The sequence below is a fragment of the Danio aesculapii genome, chromosome 24 (assembly GCF_903798145.1).
Source record: "Danio aesculapii chromosome 24, fDanAes4.1, whole genome shotgun sequence".
Taxonomy (NCBI): domain Eukaryota; kingdom Metazoa; phylum Chordata; class Actinopteri; order Cypriniformes; family Danionidae; genus Danio; species Danio aesculapii.
The window spans coordinates 19,790,262-19,812,959 of record NC_079458.1 but is presented as its reverse complement, the minus strand read 5'-3'; the positions used below and the strand labels follow the sequence as shown (position 1 = coordinate 19,812,959).

The 22,698-nt window shown below is 35.3% G+C and overlaps 1 protein-coding gene across 1 annotated transcript in view; it reads right to left on the bottom strand.

Moving 5' to 3' along the window:
• Positions 1-22,698, bottom strand: part of ctnnd2a (catenin (cadherin-associated protein), delta 2a) — a 644,499-nt gene that overhangs the window by 26,296 nt on the left and 595,505 nt on the right. The window contains 1 exon segment of the mRNA XM_056450831.1: positions 7,296-7,422. Coding sequence (XP_056306806.1) covers positions 7,296-7,422 — 127 coding nt within the window.

Genomic DNA, 22,698 nt, shown 5'->3' with positions numbered 1-22,698 from the left:
GACATCCCTACATTTTAGTCTAAAATTTATATAGACATTCATTTTTGTTATTTTATGCATAAATAGCTTATGGAATAAAACCAAAAATATATATTTTACTCAAACACATAACTATAGACCATTTCAATGTGGTAATTTCATTGGCCCATGAACATTTCCTGCTTCTTATCATGCTATTTCATAGCTGTAGCAAGAGGCAATGCAATAATATCTTCATGTTAAAACAGTTATCATAATATTATATATCAATATGTGGACTTTTTTAATTTTCGAAGCTTCTGAAAATCCAAAAAAGTAAAACAGTAAATATATTAGGACCATGTTATTGTTTACATTCCTCAAAATAGTCTATAAATCCTAAATTCAGATATTCATTCATTCCTTTTCTTTTCGTCTCAGTCCCTTTTTAAATTCAGATATATTTTACAGAATTTCCATGTAGTCTCTAAATAGGTTTCATCGCATATAATCATGCCTGATACATGCGCCAAAGACCAAAAACCCCCAAAACAACCTGCTCTGCATACTGTGTGATGAATGCTTTTGTGAAACAGATTTGAAGATGAGCGCTCAGTAAATTTGTTGATTATGAAGAGAGTGAATCAGTTTCTATGAGTCACGTTGCTCGTGTTTATGGTTGCCAAGCAACATTGCAGTTGGGAGCATTAATAGAGAATTAGACTCTGTTCAGGTGCAACAGGTTATGTGAGCTAATTTTAAAACAGCGTCAAACTTGGCACATCCAGTTATATTAATAACCTTATTGCTGCTTTTTTAAAACTCAAGTGTTACATAAAGTGAGGTTGTGTTTGTACTTATTCAGTTGTTAGAAATCCAAGTCTTATCTGTTGAGTTACATCCACTGAGTGTATACTGTTTATAAAAAAGAGACAACCCTTCATCTGTACATTTACATTTAGTCATTTAGCTTTTGTCCAAAGTGACTTAGAATTGAGGAGGCATTCAGCGATTCAGGTACACTCAGAATTAATAAAGTTTTGGGGTTGGCATGTGGTGAGGTGGGGGGGGGGTATAGAAGAAAGGGTCTCGGCATTATTCACAGGAGCTCAGGTGACCTTGGAAAAGAAGGGTTTTTAGTTGTCATTTGAATGTCAGTGAATCTGTAAACTGTTGAATTTACTAAATGATATTGAAATAATTAATCATTTCAAATATGTAGACTGCTGTAAATATCAACACATTTTTAGTAACAAGTAAAAGGTGAATATGGGGTGGGGGGGAGGGGGGGGAAACAAAAGCATTTATCTCAGTAAAAGCATTTCATAAGACCTCAACCATGTATTAAGCTCAACTGCTACGCTTGTTAGTTTAATAATAATAAAAAAGCCAGAACTTGCTAATAACGAGCATACACTAAAATATTTTTACTACTTATACAGCTCTAATGTCGATTGCAAGGTCATAGTATTACATATAAATGTGAATTGTGAAGTTATTGAATTCCAAACTTTCAGTGCCCTCCACTAATACTAGGTAAATACGAGAAAAGGCTATGAAAACATGTATTTATTGTTCAAGCTTTTGACATTTAATTGACAAAATTCACAAAAATAAATCAGATTTTATTGAAAACTAACAACTGCAAACAAAGCAAACTTTTATCAATAAATGATAAGTGTTGCAATTATTAGCACATCTTCACTGGCTCATTCATATGAGGAAACTATTTAAAAAAAACGCACTTAAGAATGAAAACACTCCTCTTCCATTATGTCATTTTTACTGTATTTCAGAAAAAAAAAAACTCTGTCCATACTATACGACCTACAACATATGACACATGACCATTCATACTCACTAAACGTGCATATTTTCCCACCATTTACACTTGCCACCTACTGGTAATGGTAATATATTTTCAAATAAAAAAGCACTAGTGTTAACAGAACCTGAAAGAGGATGTGTTAATCTTTATCACTGTTAGGATGTTTCGAGTGGACAAAAAAAAAGTCTTCAAAACTACAATCCAACGTCACCATCAAAGTGTCTGAAAGAGCAACAAGAAGCATCCCAGAAAACAAACTCAACTATCTCAAATGTTTGTTAATATTTTCAGGAAAAGATCAAGAGGTTAAATCATGACGATTTTTTCTCAGACTTCTTTACTTCAATTTACCAATGGTACTGGTGTTAGTGGTCTGTAGTTTTGTTGCTTTTCTGTATTAATCTCGATCTTAAATCTACATCAAAAAACATTGTTCACCGTTTTCATGACCCACACTGAAACTCAGGCCATAGAAGACAACAAACTTACAAGAAACCAGCTGCGAGCCACAGGATAAACATCAGAGGTTCAGCTGAAAATCAAGCAGACAATAAATCAATTTATCTTCAAAAGCTGCAGAGAGCGTGTAGAAATCATAGGAGCACTGCTTTACGTTTTATTTCCTACACGCTAGTCAACTGCATCACAGCTGCAATGAAAACAAATTTCATTCAGTTAATGACTATGGTCTGGATCTTTCAGTGAGAATCTCAAAAATTAATAAATGGTCCACTCTGCGCCTTCACATCTGTTTTAATGAACACCAAATTTTGACTTTGGATCAAAGCGGGAGCAGCTCTAAATAACATCAGATAAAACAAGTTTGAAACAAGCAATTTTTTCTAGCTTGTTTTCTTAATCAAAAATAAATAAATACAGTACAGCATTAGATAATAGCACAAAATGATGGTAACAAATAGACAAATATCAAAATACTGTTAATAAATTAGATCAAATACTGCTACTTATGACTTTATACATGCTGTATACTTTTACCAACACTGGTAATTTCGACTAGAAGCCTTGAAATAAACATTTCTAGAGGACAGCTTTTGATAATAATAATAAAAACTATAAATCATTGTTTTTTTGGTGTGTATTTATTTACATATAGGATGATGTTACTGTTCTAATATGCATATGTTCATTTTTGATATCAACATCTAACAGCGAAACAATATTTTTGATATACAGTAAAAAGTAAAATATTATATTATTTTATATTATATTATATTATATTATATTATTTTATATTATTTTATATTATATTATATTATATTATATTATATTATTTTATATTATTTTATATTATATTATATTATATTATTTTATTTTATATTATTTTATATTATATTATATTATATTATATTATATTATTTTATATTATATTATATTATATTATATTATATTATTTTATATTATTTTATTTTATATTATATTATATTATATTATTTTATATTATTTTATTTTATATTATATTATATTATATTATTTTATATTATATTATATTATATTATATTATATTATATTATATTATATTATATTATATTATATTATATTATATTATATTATATTATATTATATTATATTATATTATACAGTGCATCCAGAAAGTATTCATAGTGCTTCATTTTTTCCACATTTTTTAATGTTACAGCCTTATTCCAAAATGGATTAAATTCATTTATTTCCTCAATTCTTCACACAATACCCCATAATGACATATGAAAAAAGATTTTTTGAAATTGTTGCACATTTATTAAAAATAAAAAACCTGAAAAATTACATGTACACAAGTATTCACAGCCTTTGCTCAATATTTTGTTGATGCACCGTTGGCAGCAATTACAGCCTCAAGTGTTTTTGAATATGATGCCACAAGCTTGGCACACCTGTCTTCGGGAATTTTTGCCCATTCCTCTTTGCAGTACCTCTCAAACTCTATCAAGTCGAATGGGAAGCAACTGTGTACAGCCATTTTCAGATCTCCAGAGATGTTTAATAGGATTTAGGTCTGGGCTCCGGCTGGGCCACTCAAGGACATTCATGAGTTGTTGTGAAGCCATTTATATTTTAGCGATTTATATATTATATTATATTATATTATATTATATTATATTATATTATATTATATTATATTATATTATATTATATTATATTATATTATATTATATTATATTATATTATAATTGAAACTGCATACATTTTTTTTATTTTAAATTAATTTGTGATATGAACATCAGTGTAACAGTGTTCCTGATATCCAGTAAAAAGGTTATATTGTATGGTATGTTCTATTATAACTGCATAAAAAAATAAACACAATTAATTAATTTCATCACTGTTTTCACCATCCTACCAATTATATTGGTACTAAAATTCCCCCTTGTACTTTTCAGCGTCCTCCGCCGATGGCCCTCTCAGAAGCTGAATTCAGCAAAGTACTTTTCTGCTTCAGCGAGACGCTAAGTCCACCGGAAAAGGTATTAGAGCCTCAGCCAGCCGGCCATGAATCCACTAACCCCAATAGCAGAGCGGATCATTAACCTTGAGTCTCCAGATGCACCGAGAAATCCCCATCAGTTTAATAGGCCTCTATCAGGGTTAAAGAGAGAATCAGGCTGCTGTTTGTAATTGTTTTAAATCCAGACTGAAGATCCCAGACTTCAGCACCAAGGACAGCACCTCTCAACTGTATTTGTTGTTCTCACGGAGACGAGTGTAAAATTCATTCATTCATTTTTTTTTTCCGGCTTAGTCCCTTTATTAATCTGGGGTCGCCACAGCGGAATGAACCGCCAACTTATCCAGCACGTTTTTACACAGCGGATGCCCTTCCAGCAGCAACCCATCTCTGGGAAACATCCACACACTACGGACAATCTAGCCTACCCAATTCACCTGTACCGCATGTCTTTGCACTGTTGGGAAAACCCACGCAAACGCAGGGAGAACATGCAAACTCCACACAGAAACGCTAACTGACCCAGCCAAGGCTCGAACAAGCAACCTTCTTGCTGTCAGCCAACAGCACTACCTACTGCGCCCCTGCGTCGCCAAGTGTAGAATAATATAAAATACATTTTCTACCCCATTATCTGAAAAGAAGCCACCAGAGTTCAAAGAAAAGGAAGTTAATTTATACACTTGCTTGACATTATAAAGCAAGTTTGGATTAAAAGTTTTTACTCTGATGCTAAGCTAGCAGTTAGCATTTTAGTGTCTTCTATCAAGTATAGTTGTCCTTTTGCATGCAATGATGTGAATCGGTTGCCAAATACATAAATAAATAGTAAAGTATTAATAACTATTATTGAATTCTTTTAACGAAAAAAAAAATACAACTGCTTCTCTTTTATAATGTTTATATTAATGTTTACATTGTATACATTACATAATGTTTACATATGCTACATGTTGACTCTTATTATTTGTTGACTTGTTATTTCTGAAATATTAAATCAGAACATTTAAAAGCTTTTGAACATTAATTTTTATATGTATTTTATATGGCATATTTAAAGAAATATAGCAGTGTTTTAATCAAACCATTTTATAATCTCATCAGATTAGTAGGCTCAATAAAGTGTCAATGAAGGAAGAATCAGGTCAAAGAATAGGAAGTTATTTGATACACTTGCTTGACATTATAAAAGCAGTTTGGAGAAAAAGCTTTTACTCTGATGCTAAGCTAACAGTTAGCATTTTAGTGTCCTCTGTCAAGTATAGTTGTCCTTTTATATGCAATGATGTGAATCGGTTGCCAACCACATAAATAAGTAGTAAAGTATTATTAACTATTATTATTATTATTATTATTATTATTATTATTATTATTATTATATTCTTTTAACCAAAAAATAAACTAAATTGTTTCTCTTTTATAATGTTTATAATAATGTCTTATATAATATTCTTATTATTCGCTAACTTGTTATTATTTCTGAAATTAAGAACATTTAAAAGCTTTCGAACATTAATTTTTATATGTATTTAATATGGCATATTTAAAAGATATAGCAGTGATTCAATCAAATCATTTTATTATCTCATAAGCTTAGCAGGCTTAATAAAGTGTCAATAAAGAGAGAATCAGGCTGCTGCTTGTAATAGTTTTAAATCCAGGCTGAAGATCCTGGACTTCAGAACCAAGGACAGCACCTCTCAACTGTATTCGCCGTTTTCACTGAGAAACAGTAAAGAATAATATAAAACACATTCTCTGCCTCTATGTGGAAAGAAGCAGTTCAAAGAAATAAGTTATTTTACACACTCGCTTGACATGCGAGTTTGGAGTAAAAGCTTGTACTTTGATGCTAAGCTAACAGTTATTCTTTTTGTTGTCTCCTATTAAGTATAGTTGTTGCTTTTGTTTGCAATGATGTAAACTAAAAATAAAGGACTGATAGCATTACTATTATTATTATTATTATAGATTTTTTTTGGCACAAAATTGTAGTAAAAAAAATCTGATAATAAAAAAAAAATTGTTTATCCTTTAAAATGTTACATTTAAGTGTGCTGCTTGTTGACTAGGTATATTATGGTTATTTGTAAAATTTAAAATCAGAATATTTAAAAGTTTTTGAACATTATTTCGATATGTACCAAATTACCCAATACACAATGTATTTGCCATATTAAAAGAAATATAGCACTACTTTAATTAAAACATTTAACAAAAAGAAGTTATGGAATCCGTTTATTGTTATGATGAACTGAACTTCTGTCTGTCTGTCTGTCTGTCTGTCTGTCTGTCTGTCTGTCTGTCATTCATCCATCTGTTGTTGGGAAAAGGAATTTGATTACTTTTGTCTCGTTATTAGAAAAAATGTTTAGACTAACAACAAGATTAATACATTTTATGTTCATTCGAAAATGTTTTGACTAGCAACAGATTAACCAATCTTCTTCTTTTGACAGCAGAATGATTGACAAGTGGCGAATTCCACCAAAACTCCACCTTTTAATATCACTTTTGTATAAATACTGGAGTCAGGGAAATGTAGATTTGTTGCGAACCTCCTTATTGTAATTCTTGTTTTGCATTGGTGTAACGTAACCCAGAGCCCTGTCACTGAATCATTCATTTGTATCTTATAAAATTACTAATATTTTGACATTGAAGAAAATCCTCTCCTGACCTTTTTATTGAACACGCATGGAATTGGCTAGATATTGCAACACTGACTAAGTAAGTAAGTGAGTAAGTAAGTAAGTAAGTAAGTAAGTAAGTAAGTAAGTAAGTAAGTAAGTAAGTAAGTAAGTAAGTAAGTAAGTAAGTAAGTAAGTAAGTAAGTAAGTAAGTAAGTGAGTGAGTGAGTGAGTAAGTGACTAACTAACTAACTAACTAACTAACCACCTATGCCATCAGTTTAATAGTCTTAATAAAGTGTCAATCAATAAAGAGAGACTCAGGCTACTGTGTGTAACAGCTTAAAATCCAAACTGAAGATCTGAAATTCATGAGATCCATTTTCATTATGAAAGGTCACAAATGTACACTCACCCGATCGGTTGTTTGGGGACGTCCGGACCGGCGATACTGAAGGGGTGCGTGAGGACGAGTACGGCCTCTGCCTGTCTCTCTCTATTGTTGAGGCAGAGCCAACAAAGTGATACTGTGAGTAGCCGTCCTAGAAAAATGAAGAGCGAGACAGAGAAAAGTTTATAATAGCATGCGCTAATTCATTTATTTGGTCTACTAGATACACAACACAATATGCTTTCCTCAGGATCTATGTACGCTACATTAGCCCACTGTTACTCTGTCAGTGTGGTTTAAGGCCTCCTGGTGTGTAATCATTACAGAAATCAATGAGCGGATGGAGGTACAGAGATCAATGGGGGAATGATCTTGAGTTCAGCAGCTGTGGAGAAAAGCTGTGTGATGTGTGACTGGGGCAGAAGATAAACTGATGCCACTGAAAAAGACAGCTGAGATCTAAGTGTCTGATCATCTCATTTTATTATTGCTAAAATTAAGTTACATTGCATCTACATGGCAACTAATTCTAATTAGATTATAAGTAGACTGTTAGGTTGGGGTTAGTATAAATTGACATGCACTTGCAAAGTTTCTTATAGTCAGTTAAATGTCTGTTGAAGGAGCAGTATCAACAGATATTAAGCAGACAGTTAACTAAAACTCAAATGGACCATCAAAATAAAGCGTTACCATATCTTGCCTTTTGATGCGGGTAGGTCATATGATAATGATGATGATTTAGTGCATCTAAATTCCATTTATATTACTTGTATTACAGTTTTTCTCAGTGGCTTTGGTGCATTTCTCACAACACTATTTACATTTGCACAACAGTTAATACATTTCTCAAAACAATTAGTACAAACTGCAAAACCTAGTTGATAACCTGCAAAAGCGTGTCACTTTCTCAAAATGGATAGCTCATTCTTCAAAAGCAAGTATTGATGCCAATGAAAGTGTCAGTGTCATCAAGATGAAAAGTCCTGACACCATTGTTATATTATAAACATACAAAGAAAACTTCACGATGGGAGAAAACAAACAAACAATAAGACAGCAAGCAACAGGGGAAAACAAAAGAGTTTTACTATTCATAGATCAGGAGGTCAAGGAACGCTGGATAAGTTAACAGGGCACTGACTCAAAAACCAAGCGAGGAACATAGAAAAAGTGATAACTTAAATACACAGACTGGAACAAGGTTCAGGTGATAAAAATTAAGTAAACAAGAACACACGAGAAAGAACTAAGGCAGAGCGGTAACATGGGGACCTCTAGGGTAATGGAGACAGTGCAGGATGATGACAAAGGTGACAAACTGCAAGCTTTGATTGTTTATATCTTCCTAATGTTTTGGAGCATATTACCTTATATATTCTTAATATAACATACTGATACTAACATCTAAATAAAAATACTATTAGTTTATTGTCTAGTTACTAATGTCTGTAACATCCAAATAAAATGTTTTATTATTTAACCTTTTATTATTTAAACATTTTTTAACTAATGAAAGTCTATTAAACGGTCAGATGCATACAGCTATCACTGTATCTGATGTAAAATGGAGACAGAATTGTTTCACCTGCAAAAATATGCTGTTGTTTTCAGAAATTGTTCTGAAATCTTAAAGCAATAGTTCACCCCAAAATGAAATCTTCATCATAATTTTCTCATCTCATCGTTGAGTTTCTTTCACACAAAAGGTGTTTTGAAAAATGTTGGTAATTAGTGTCCATTGATATAGGTTTTGTTTCCCCTACTATGGATGTTAATGGGTGCCATCAAACAGCCTTCTTCAAAATATTTTCTTTATTGTTTAACAGAAGAAATAAACTCATAAAGATTTAAAACCACATTAGAGAGAATAAATGGTGAGGTAATTTCCTTTTAGGCTCAACTATACCTTTAAAATCTAATCATTTACTATTAAATTAAATTGAATAATCTGTAGCGGTTATCAACAGGCCTGATGCTCGTAAAAAAAAAACCTCAAATCATGTTTTATGATATCTTCTGACATTGTCATTTTTGTCCTCTATAGAACTGCAACTTTACTTTTTAAAATCCATACTCAAAATCAATACAACTGATCACTATTACAGAAAAGTCTTATGAGGTTTCCGAACATAGGCGAGCTAAATCAGTGGCAACAGGCAACAGATATACAGCGAGGTAACAATGAGAATGGCTGAAAACTAGTTTGACCTAAATACTTTTTTTTAACAGAGACAGAGAACACCACCCTTGACATCCCATTTTGCCCCTCCGTGACATTCCCTTTGTTGGAAAGGTGAGGAGCAGATCAAAGGGTCGGTCCTTGCGACTCAGTGCAGTTCAAAGCTGCCCCACTTTCCCAACACGGCAGAAACTCAGACAGTAGAAATCACCACTCTCCACCTAATGTGCTTGTTGCAAATAATGACATTGGACAGGTATTTGAAGGCTCCAAGGGGCGTGAAGCGAGGCACAGGACGGTGAAAAAACTGCACTTGTCGCCTGTCGACTAAAGACCTCTTCAGTAGGAGACTTTGCAATTTCTTTTTACTCACGCTGTTTTAAGTGTTACTTGAACTTTTAGGTTACCAAAAGATGAATAGATAAAACTTTTAGCTTCATGATGATGGGCGGTTAGGATGGCTGTGCAATAAAAGACACCTAAAAGCTCAGTATATGCATATAATGGAGACAGACGGACAAAACTTAATAGATTCCAACTATTTGTGGTTTATTTGTTTTTGAAGCCATTTTGAGTAGGTTCACATGTATAAAGTATAATGTAATAGTATTTGACAAAGTCGCCATCACTATATAGAATATATATAATAGAAACATTTGCTGTGAAAATATGCCGTTGTTTTCATAAATTGTTTTACTTTGATGCTGCACTAAGCTAACACACAAAACAGTGTCTTTAGATCAGGGGTGTCCACACTCAGTCCTGGAGGGATAGTGTCTGGCAGATATTAGCTCCAACTTGCTTCAACACACCTGCAAGGATGTATCTAGAAAGCACAGTAACGCTACGGTCACACTGGGCTTTGTGTGTGCGAAATTCTGTCGTACGGCACTGCGAAAAGGGGCGGGATTAAACAAAATAATTAGACATTTTAAAAAAGCGAGCGATTGCTCCATGTTTTAAATTTCTGTGCAGAGAGGTCATATTTTGATCCTCAATTGGTCTCATGCAGTCAAGTGATGCGATTTTGCAGGTCAGAGTTCACCAAGCTTGAACTTTGCACCGCAGCGACATGCGAAACTTGACGCATGACCTTGCGTTTCCGGTCTGACACATTCGCGTGCGTATGAATGGAAGTCTATGGGAGGAAAGCTCAGTGTGACCGCAGCTTAAGAGCTTGATTAGCTAGCCCAGGTGTGTCTGATTGGGTTTGGAACTAACCTTTGCAGGACAACAGCCCTCCAGGACTGACTTTGGACACCCCTGCATAAGATAAACAAACCACAAAATTTTTGGCCATTTCCAGGCTGGTTTCCAGCCATTTCCAGCCTGGTCTTAGCTGGTCAAGCTGGAAAATGACCAGCTAAATCTAGCTAAAACCAGTTTTAGCTGGTCATCTCCCAGCCTGACCAGCTAAGACCAGGCTGGAAATGACTGGAAACCAGCCTGGAAATGGCCAAAACCCCTCTTAAACCAGGCTGGTCAACCAGCTAAAACCAGCCAACCAGCCTAGGCTGGTTTAAGCTGTTTTTTTCAGTAGGCATAGTTCACTCAAAAATGAAATCCCTGTGATCATTTACCCACACTTTACTTGTTCAAAACTTGAGTTTCCTTCTTCTGTTGAACACAAAAGTAGATATTTAAAAAATTGTTGGATAAAGACCGCTTTAGCATAGGACACTTTGTCATTTCTTTTTGGTGACACTGTTTTAAGTGCTACTTGAACTTTTAGTTTACCAAAAGATAAATAAATAAAACCTTTAGCTTCATGATGATGGGCGGTTGTAATGGCTGTGCAATTAAAGACACCTGAAAGCTACAGTATGTGAATAAAATGGAGAAAGATTGATAAATCAAACTGTGTTTTATTTGTTTTTGAAGCCATTTTGAGTATTTTCACAAATATAAAGTATAATGTAATGATAGTCGACAAAGAAGTCATCACTGTATAGAATATGTCATGATCACCAGCGATCTAACAACCAGAGATTGCTGGTAAACACTCACACGAACTACAAATCTGCTGGTTTATGGACTACAGATCCCAGTCATGCAACACAAACTCACCTTCTTCAAGTCACCATTGATTAGACACTCACAGCTGAAGCTGCTTTTGGACTGATTACTGCACTATAAATACAGCACACTAACATACAGTTGTTGCTGAATCTTGTTATCTGTTTTTTGTGATACTACAACGCGTTTTCCTTGCCTAGTCTTGCCATGTACCAATCTTTGTTTTGCCTTGTTGTTTGTTAATTCATGCCTGCTGCCTGCCTTGTGACCATCAGCCTGTTATTTTGACTATGACTCTGGATTACCCTTATACATCTGTTTGCTCCTCCATTGATCATTGCTTGCCTGACCATCCTGTTAATAAAACCCTGCATTTGGATCCTCACCCCTGTTGTCAGTGTCACATCCCTGGTAACAGAAGATTCAGCAACAGTGTGTGTGTTTAAACAGTACTTATAGTACATGAATCAGTCCTTGAGCAACTTCAGCTGTGAGAGTATAATCAGTCAGGATCTGGAACCGGTTGTGTGTGTGTGTTGCATGACTGGGTGGTGTAGTTCATAACATAGCGGATTTGTAGTTCATGTGAATGTGAGTGTATTTACCAGCGATCTCTGGTTGTAGATCGCTGGTGATTGTGACAGAATATATGTAATGCAAATTTGGTGTAAAAATATGCGGTTGTTTTCATAAATAGTTTTTCTTTGATGCAGTAATAAGCTAAAAAAGCAACAGTGCCATTGGGTAAACAAACCACAAAATAAAAAAAAATAAAAAAGAGATAGGGATAAAAAAGTATAGTTTTCTCAAACATTTAATCTCTATTGTTTACTAAGTATTCACTTCATCAAAGTTTCCATCTTCATTTGAACACAAAAGAAAATATTTTGAAAAATGCTGGTAAAGGCCTCTTCGGTAGACTTTGTCATTTCTTTTTTCTGTTTTAAGTGTTAGTTGAACTTTTAGGTTACCAAAAGATGAATAAATACAATTTTTTGCTTCATGATGATGGCCGGTTAGGTATGGAGGACCAGGAATGCCAGTTAGAATTAAAATCAAGAATCAAAAGATCAATTTAATAATTGAAGCAGCTGCACGGTGGCACAGTGGGTAGCATGTTCGCATCACAGCAAGAAGGTCGCTGGTTCGAGCTTCGGCTGGGTCAGTTGGCGTTTCTAGGGTTTGCCTGTTCTCCCCCTGTTAGCGTAGGTTTCCTCCGGGTGCTCTGGTTTCCCCCACAAGTCCAAAAACATGTGGTAAAGGTGAATTGGGTAGGATAAATTGTACTGTATGTGTGTGAATGAGTGTGTATGGATGTTTCCCAGTGATGGGTTGCAGCTGAAAAGGCATGCGTAAAACATATGCTGGATAAGTTGGCGGTTCATTCCGCTGTGGCGATCCCAGATTAAAAAAAGGGACTAAGTCGAAAAAAAAATAAATAAATAATTGAAGGACAAAAATGTATATAAATAGATCACAATTTAAATAAAAAATGAATGGACAAATAAATAGACATTTTTAACAGTGCTTTTGACTTGCCAGACCCCAGTAACATCACCCCTCAACTGTAAAACTTTTCTATACAGACAGTGATGATCCAGATGAGAATTTCCTTAATAGAAATCAGCTAAAGCTAATGAATAATCCACAAATCATCTCCAAACATGTTCATATTGTCCTGACATTTGAGTCGCTTCGCTGATCTGTAAACTCTCGCTTAAATGAGCGATGGTTTTGTCTCTGTCCAATGACTGTGCGTGTTTCATTTACAAGTGAAAGAGGGTTTAGCTCAACTTGAGGCGAAAATTGATTGTTTGCCCCTACGTGTGGACTGTCCAATGGCATTTTTTAACTCGATTTATTTTCAACTCAGGAAAAGCATGTAGCAAAAGGAAAAGAAAAGCAAGTGGCAGATAGACAGAGAAAAGCGTTTGTCAAATACCTTTTTAAAAAGCTTTATAAACTGTGCATTTAAATGCATTTTAAATGATTCATTAATACACTTTTTAATTGTTTGAGTAATAAGTGTTTTAAAACATGATTTAAATAAACATATTATAAAACGTTTTATCTATTTGTACATTTAAAAATTATTTATAAATGCATTGTGTTATTGCTTTATTAGATGACATTTAAAATCATAATTTAAATAAGCACATTTAAATATGTCTATTTATTAGTCCACTAATTGTCCATTTAAATTGTGATTTATTTATACACATTTTAATGCCTCAATTATTAAACTGACAATTTGATCCTTCATATTATTTCTAACCGGCACTCCTGATCCTCCATGGTTAGTATGGCTGTGCAATAAAAGACACCTAAAAGTAAATGCATAAAATGCAGACAGACTGACAAAAATTAGTATATGATTGCAAATATGTTTTTTTGAAGCCATTTTGAGTAAATCCACAAGTAGAAAGTATAATGTAATGGTAGTCGACAAAGTAGTCATCACTGTATAGAACAGGGGTGCCAAAACTTTTTCTTATGAAGGGCCAAAACTTGATTGAGGCTAGTGGTTCCAAGGTAAATATAGTTGTTATGGTTAACTTCATAATTTATTAATAATGTTTAAAAATAACTATAAAACATTGCTTTATATGAAGTAGTACAGTATTTTTTTTTGACATTTTATAATGAACTTATTATAGTAAAAACAAAAACAATCTCATTTATAACAGAATAGAGTTACACTAGTTTTTACCTTGATTTGTTCACCAATGTCTTCTGCATAATCCGCTATCTGTCAAGTAACAGTATTTACGTTTTAAAAAATCAGATTCATTTAATGAAAGCATTTAATTTCAATTTGCTGTTTTGTATCTCAACAATAAAACAAACAATCTAAAAGATTGTCAAATTAGATATGATGAAATGCATTCTCCCTAACCCTCTCCATCATTCTCACTCTCTTCTTAGATGGGATGGAGGGCCAAATCAAAGGTAACAATGGGCCAACTTTGGCCTGTGGGCCCTACTTTGGGCATCTCTGGTATAGAATATATGTAGTGCAAATTTAGTGTCAAAATATGCCATTGTTTTCATAAGTTGTTTATCTTTGATGCTGTACTAAGCTAAAAAACAAAAGTAACAGTGTCATTAGATAAACAAAAACACAAGTTTAAACAGCTGAAATCCTTAAAGGGATAGGGATAAAAGGCATAGTTCACTCAAAAATTAAATCTCTATCATTTACTCGCTATTCACTTGTTCAAAACCTATTTGAGTTTCCCTCTTCTGTTGAACACAAAAGAAGATATTTTGAAAAATGTTGGTAAATACCTCTTCAGTATGGGAGACTGATTTCTTTTTATTGACACTGTTTAAAATGCTACTTTTAGCTTATCACAAGATGAATAAATAAAACTTTTAGCTTTACGATGGTGTGTAGTTGGGCTGGCTTTGCAATAAAAAGACACCTGAAAGGATAGATACAGCCTTGGAAGCCATTTGAAAACAATACATTCAAGGAAGACTGAGATTGAATGTGAATACTGCGCTCCCTTTATCAGTCCCAAGAGCGCTGGATTGATGCTTTCGAGGTGTAAAAGGTAAATGCACATCATTTAAGCCCCAGAAACTCTATTAATTCCATTAATTCCAAATGAATGCATGAAGCGCTGATTCTGACTCAGACCAAGACTGAAAAGACCAAGCAGACCATGCAAAGGATGAGTCATTAATGGCAACCTGCCTACTCGTGATTTCTCAATAATGCTGCTTAAGAGTCAGATAAAAAAATAAAAAAAAACTTCTGGTGTGGAAATGTGCACTGAAGCAAGCCAATGGCAAACGCTCATTATTATACTCCCAGAGGCGGATGGAGCCAGGAGCGTTGCTCTTGCTGCGTTGGCTCCCTTGGGTCGCTGAGGCAATTGACTAGCCTGATACTTCCTTGCGGAGAGCGTTGAGGAGGGATGACTGTGGGATTGCATCTCAGGAGGCTGCCAGGCTGAATGTAACACCTCTCAGCACAACATGAGTGAGGCTTGAGGCTCCAGATCAATGGCATAAGCAACTTCTCTCTTCTCTCAGGCTAGAACTTCACTTCATCTTAGTCCGGCTCTACGTCATACTGAGTTAATCAAGCCAAGAGCTTCTGGGCTTCTTTCTCACAAACACATGCACCTTATTAGTAGATGGAGTTGGGAGGCGTCTGCACTTCTTCAAAGACTTCTGTCTAACTACATCAGTTTCGGTAACTTTATAGGAATTAAATGGATTTTATTATGGTAAAGCATTCATTTTTATGCTTCGCAATTTTTAAATGTTGTTTGGAAAATCTATTTACTGTAGGCATACATATGATCTATCTCAGATCACAAATGCAATGCATTAACTCAAATAATTTATTTATGAATGATAAATTCAACCTTTAACCAGCAGGGCACATTGATGTCAAATCTGCACGTCATGATTTTGCCAAGTACCATGCAATCCTTGATTAACATCTATGTTGATCCTGGAACATCATTTTTGTTAGAAAATGTAATCCATACCTATTACCTACCCCTTAACCCAACAATAACTGCAAATTCCTCCCAAAATCAAAGGGGAATTATAGTTGGATAACAATCATGTAGATGTGCATAAACCTAACTGTAACATAAACTGTAAACGTATCCCTCAAATCTGATTGGCTGATTGGAACGTTATTCCAGGAACAACATAGATGTTAATGCGGGAACATGTTCTACTTGGCGAAATCAGGTTAGCGGTCAAATCAGCATCTAAAAATACGTCAAAAATGTTAATTGATTTGATGCCAGTCGACTATCTTGATGTCAATACGACATCAAATTGACATCTAACAAAACACACCAAAAATTGATTATAGGACAGTTTTAGAATCATTCAAGGTGCCTGTTGGGTAATCTAGCCATATTGAAATTAATGAAAAATAAATTAAGATACTCCTTGAAAATTGTCTGGTTTTTCTGGATTTGTAGTGTACATTTATGTGATTGAGTGAGACTAACTTTTTTTCCTGTAAACTACTCATGACATTTCTTCTGAATTTAAAATAGTAGTGCCATTTAGGGCAAAACGGTGAATAACAAAAAGTGTTTTATTTTCAGACATTAAATTAAATGTATTAGAACACTGTCACACTCACCTCCCATCTAATCCTGGCAGATTGCTGGTAAACACACAGATAGCTAAAGGACTATATGGACTACAAGTTCCAGTCATGCACCGCTCACTCACTGGTGCTTTTTTCCTCTTCTGTTTCCAGAAGACCTGGTGCACATCATCTTCACTGAACTGAAGTGCAGGCATGGGGTAGGCGGGGGATGGTGGAGGTGTTTATGGTGGCGTAAACAACAGTTCAGAGTGGGTGTGGGGGGTTTTCTCAAACCAGCAGTAAAACTTATTCAGGTCGTTTGCAAGTCGTTCGTTGTCTACAGTGCTGGGGGATGGTTCTTGTAGTTTGTGAACTTTTCCACATGGATGTTGAGTCGCTGAAAGAGAACTGACTCCTTAGTTTCTCAGAATAGTTCCTTTTTGCAACTCTGATCTGCTTTTCCAGTGTGTATTTGGCGTGCTTATACAAGGCCCTCTCCCCATTCCTGTAAGCAACCTCCTTGGCCTGACGTAGCTGTCTGAGTTTTACAGTGAACCATGGTTTGTCATTGTTGTATGTGAGTTGAGTCCTGGTAGGAATGCACACTTCTTCACAGAAACTGATATAAGATGTTACAGTCTCTGTGAGCTCATCCAGATCGTTTGCAGCAGTTTCAAAAATACTCCAGTCAGTGAGGTCGAAACAGGCTTGTAGATCCCGCTCTGTTTCGTTAGATCATCTTTTCACAGATCTTAATTCAGGTTTGGCTGTTTTCAGTTTCTGCATGTAGGTTGGTATGAGATGAATCAAACAATGGTCAGAGTGTCCCAAAGCGGCTTGTTGGACGGAGCGGTATGCATCCTTTATTGTGGTATAGCAGTGATCCAATATGTTACTGTATCTTGTGGGACATGTAACATGCTGTCTATATTTTGGTAGTTCACGGGACAGTTTTGCTTTGTTAAAATCCCCAAGAATGATTAAAACAGAGTCCGGGTGTTGTTGCTCTATCATTGTGATCTGATCAGCTAGTTTCTGTATCGCCAGGCTCGCGTGCGGAGGAATGTAAACACTGACAAGGATGAACGAGCAGAACTCACGCGGGAAGTAGAAAGGCTTACAGTTAATAAACAGTGCTTCGAGATCTGGACAGCACATCTTCTTTAAAACTGTTACATCTGTACACCACCTTTCATTGATGTAAAAGCACGTTCCGCCACCGTGCGATTTTCGTGTCGATTCTTTGTCATGATCCGCTCTGAACAGCAGATAGCCCGCTAGGTGAAGCACGTTGTCCGGTATGGTGTCGTTCAGTCAGGTTTCCGTGAAACACAGAGCAGCTGAATGCAGAAAATCCCTGTTTGTCTGAGAGAGCAGAATGAGTTCGTCTATTTTGTTGGGTAGAGAGTGGAGATTTGCCACATGGATGCTAGGCAACGCGGTCCGAAATCCGTGCTGTCTGAGTTTCACAAGCGCGCCTGCACGCTTTCCTCGTCTGCGCACCTGAAAGTGTTTGAGCAGCACTGCAGCTCCGCCGACTACAATGTCTAACAAAACATCACATAAGTCCAAGTTTGGAAAAATATTTGATGGTGTGTGCGCCCGAATGTCCAACAATTTGTCTCTGGTGAAACTAATTGTAGGAATGTAACTCAAGACAAGACAAACTAACAAAAACACAAAAACAAATGCCAAGCACGACATTGAGGCGGCCAGCATCATCGGCGCCAGCGTTGATTACGTCTTTCTTTTTTTTTCATTTATTTATGACCTGTTTTAACTTATTTGAATCTGTTTTAATGTATATGTTTTAATAATTTTTAATTCTTTTAATATTTTTTATTTTCTTGTTTCTTTTATTCTTGTTTATGTAAAGCACTTTGAATTACCATTGTGTATGAAATGTGAAAACCTGCCTTGCCTTGCATGATATTGTAAAAATCCGATATTGTGATATTTAATTTTTTTTGGCAATATGGGGCAATATGGCAATATGGGATATTTTCACAAGATAATTTGAATAGCACTATATTTTCTGTGGAGTCTAACAGCATTCCAATACAGAAATTGAATAACCACTATGCAAAAAATAATGCTTTTCATACTTTACTCATTACTAGTCCAAATATCTAAAAAAATATTTTCTAAAAACGTTTCCTTTTCAAGTTTTACCTTAAAACAAACAAATCTGTGCGGGGGCAAGAAAAATAATCTCGTTTTCACTTTGAAATGTAGATATTTGGACTAGAAAAAAAGACAAAAATTCTAAGTAATTAAGTAAATACAGTAATTAAATACAATTCTGTAGCTCCCAGTAAACAACAATTCAGACTCAACACTTCATATCTTGCGATGTGACTATTGCAGATACACACATTGCGATATCAATGCTGAAATGATCTATTGTGCAGTTCAAATGTTTGAAATAAAAGTCATTAATTCATCATGACATTCTACAATAAGCAACCAAAGTAAAATACAGCATGCAGGACACAATGAACTCAATACATTATTAAATACTGAGTATATTATTAAACACTATTTAACTCCATAACACAGAACTTCCTCACATACTAGCTAGAAGCATCAAAAGCAAAAAGCTGAAAAAAAAATTCACAGATGCTTCCTGGGCACAAGGCCATTGTTCACAGCCTTGGGAGGTGTCTGGCTTCCCAAACCTCTTGTTTTCGCCTTTCTCCTCTCTTGTGTTCCTTTCCTCTCTCAGCTTCATCCATCACACGACCCGAAAACATGAAGAATCGCGCCTCAGGTGGCCCAGACTCATCCAATTGACACCTTTCATTTCAACGGAGGGAGCGAAACACACATCTACTGGAACAACTGTCATTATGCACTGATGAGATGAGAGACGGGGCTCTGCAAATGTTAATAATAGCAATCTCTTTCTTGCTGCCCTTTGCTTAATACCATCCCCGGTGACATTTCCAGGGCTCAGCTGGGTTGAAGAGAACAGGTTAGGTTTTTAAAAATCCTCGCTAACCCTGCCCAGAGGGGTCTAAATAGACCGTGAGCTCTATACCAAAAAATAAAAAATAAAATAAAATAAATAACATAATCAATGTGGGATCTGTATATAATAAGCAATACTGCAGATTTTACAATGCATCCATAGCTCTGGCTGTCCTTCAAGGCCTTGACTTGACTTGACGTCAGCTGAAGCAGCAGTTCGATTACTTGCCTCAAGGCAGCATGCAGACACAAATATGAACGAGTCGTCTATTGTTCGATATTATTTACAGATATTTAGTCAGCTAGCATAATGGGACTCGTCGTACTATCTAATTACTCTCTTTCATTATAATCCATGTGTGTTACCTTTTCGTCGAACCCTCTAAATATATTAAAAAGACTATGTGAGAGGGTAATTATTAGTATGTGCAGACAAAATTAGAGCTAGTAATTTGAAATCCGCTTTGACGCCGGCGAGCTTGACTCAAAAACAAACATAATTACATATCATTAAAGACATTTTCAAAACAGGCTTTGCGAATTGGCCATGCTCTCTGGGTTTTGTTCTATTTCCGCAGACACACTTCTAAAGTCATCTTGGTGCAGGCAGTGAGCTCGTGGCCTTTTCTCATCTTTAAAGGTCAGCATGGCATCCGTCGCCGTCTCCGTGGGCTGTAATTCTTCAGCACCTTCTCCACAGAGCTGAGTGGGCAAAGCGACACATTATAGAGCTCGGTCCGGGATGTTCCTCAGCACCCATCGATGTGTCTGTCAGGATAAGAGATTGCTCAGCGAAGGGGAACGGTGTGTTCTCGCTGCCTGGAGGTTTCATGTGTTTGTGGCGGGATGGTGGTCTGTCAGAATTCGAGTTCATTTAGGGGCATTTTGGTTTGGTTTGACCTTGGATATTTTTATTGTAGGTCAGGTTTACATCCAACTTGAAATGGCTTTCATTTTTTTCTCTTTATGTTCATTACAGCATTAGCTCTTTTCTCACATTTTCTGAAAGGCCTCATTTAAGGATCTGGCCTCTCTAAATCTCCCGTTCCTTTACAAACTAAAATGCACTCTTGGATTGAGAAAACACAGGCAATACTTGCTTCAGCCTACATTTTTGTAAAACTGCAAAGATGTACTTCGACATACAGTACACCTGACTCTATCAACTTTTTAAAATATTTTTTTATATTTTAGTTTTAAGTAGCAATATTCTGTGCAAAATATAAATAAAGCATAAAACCAGGGAAAATGGAGATATACAAGACATATATGACCAACACCCCCCCCCCCCCCCCCAAAAAAAAAAAAAAACCCAAAACACTGCAATGGATGCAAAGAGAAAAAAACTTGACCCTATCAACTTTTGTACCTTTTTTTCCACACTAATGATAGTTACAAGGACATTATAAACAAATAAAGGAATGTTTCATGGAATTCTATGCACAACCCCAATTAAATACCTAAAAAAAATGAACTTTGCATCACCTGTCTACCTCCATACGAACAACTTTTTGGCATGGTCAGTTTGCTCGGTAGATTATTTATGTGTTGTACTTTGGATGCACTTTGGGTCAAGTGCTGTAAAAAATGGTTCCACAATGAAATAAAAGTATTGTAAAATTAAGGTAAAACTACATTGCTGCAGTGCACTTTTCTGTATCATTTGCGTTTGAAAGCACTATTGGCTGGGTTTAAGAAAGAGATTCTCTTGTTCAGCTAACAGAAATGATCAAATGTGCTCCAACATTAGGCACATTCAAATCAAGACTAAAAACATCTGTTTAGCTGTGCCTTTACTGAATGAGCACTGTGCTTTGTCTGACAGATCGCACTATTACGTCTTTTTCATTCTTTTAAAACCTGTTTAACATATTTTAATCTGTTTTTAAACATTTGTATTCTTTGTTATTTTTTCTTATACTTGCCTCTTTTATTCCTGTTTATAAAGTACTTTAAATTACCATTGTTTATAAGTGTGCTATATAAATAAACTTGCCTTGCCTTGGGTAGTCAGTGAATCACTAGGTGATATAAAAGTGGACCTTAAGTAATGCATTTCAGATTCGCAAAAATATAGACATGACCATCTAATTGTTTTATTTATTTATTTTTTTTATCTGAAACGTACCTTGAGAAAGTATATTATGTTCAGCAAAAATGTAGGCTGAAGCATGTATTTCCATTGTGCATGGGTTGAATTGAGATACGGTGACTGTGTAGAGAATTTCAGTTTAGTGAATTCATTATCGGGTTCAAGAATTATTTGAACTGATTCGATCTTGTCTTTTTGGAAATAGCCATCATAACGTGTGGTCATAAAGGGATAGAGGTGGTCAGCAATAAAACTCAGGTAGGCTATGGCATTTAAACAATGCTCAGTTGGTACAAAGGAGCCCAAAATATGGCAAGAAAATATAACTCTGAACAATGCATAATCAGCAGCCTAAAGTTTATACAAGGCAGGATAGGTCCATAGTTTCATGTTGTTTATGCCAAAATCAGACCTTCCAATCTGAATGCTGCAGCAGAAATACTCAAGGAATACTCTCGAAAATCGGTTTGCTGACCTTGCAAAGAAATTATATATTTTAAATTAGCAACAAAATCTGAAGTTACCTGTCCCATTACTGTTGTATCTTAATCTCTAATTACATTTCAAACACATAATATTCAAGTTTCTCCAGCTACTGTGCAAATGCGAATATTGGCAAGACACCAATTTCCTTTATAGCTGTTTCAATGGCAACCAGAACATGCATTTCTAAACAATGGAAACAAAACCTGAGCAAATACTGGAGGACAACACTGGAAGGACACAATATCTGGTGGGATGTAATATGGTGTTTTTTCTCCTGTCAAAATCAAAGCAGGCACAAAGTAGTCGTAGGTCTTGCTGTAACAAACAAGCGGGACTTCCTTTGGTGTGGCGGCCATACAGAGCATTACACTTTCCTAGTAATGCTAGTGAACCGTCTTTAAATGGATTATTTTGAGCGATGTAAACAATAACAAGGATCTTAATGTACTTTCTAATTTACACTTTTTCAATTTTCAAAGCTTTCGAGAATTCAAAAACGTCCACACATTGATAAACAATGACTTCACCACATCGAAAAGGTCTACATCTATAGTCTTTGTTGAGACTAATCAGATCAGGAAACATGTGGACAGAGATTTCTATGACAATA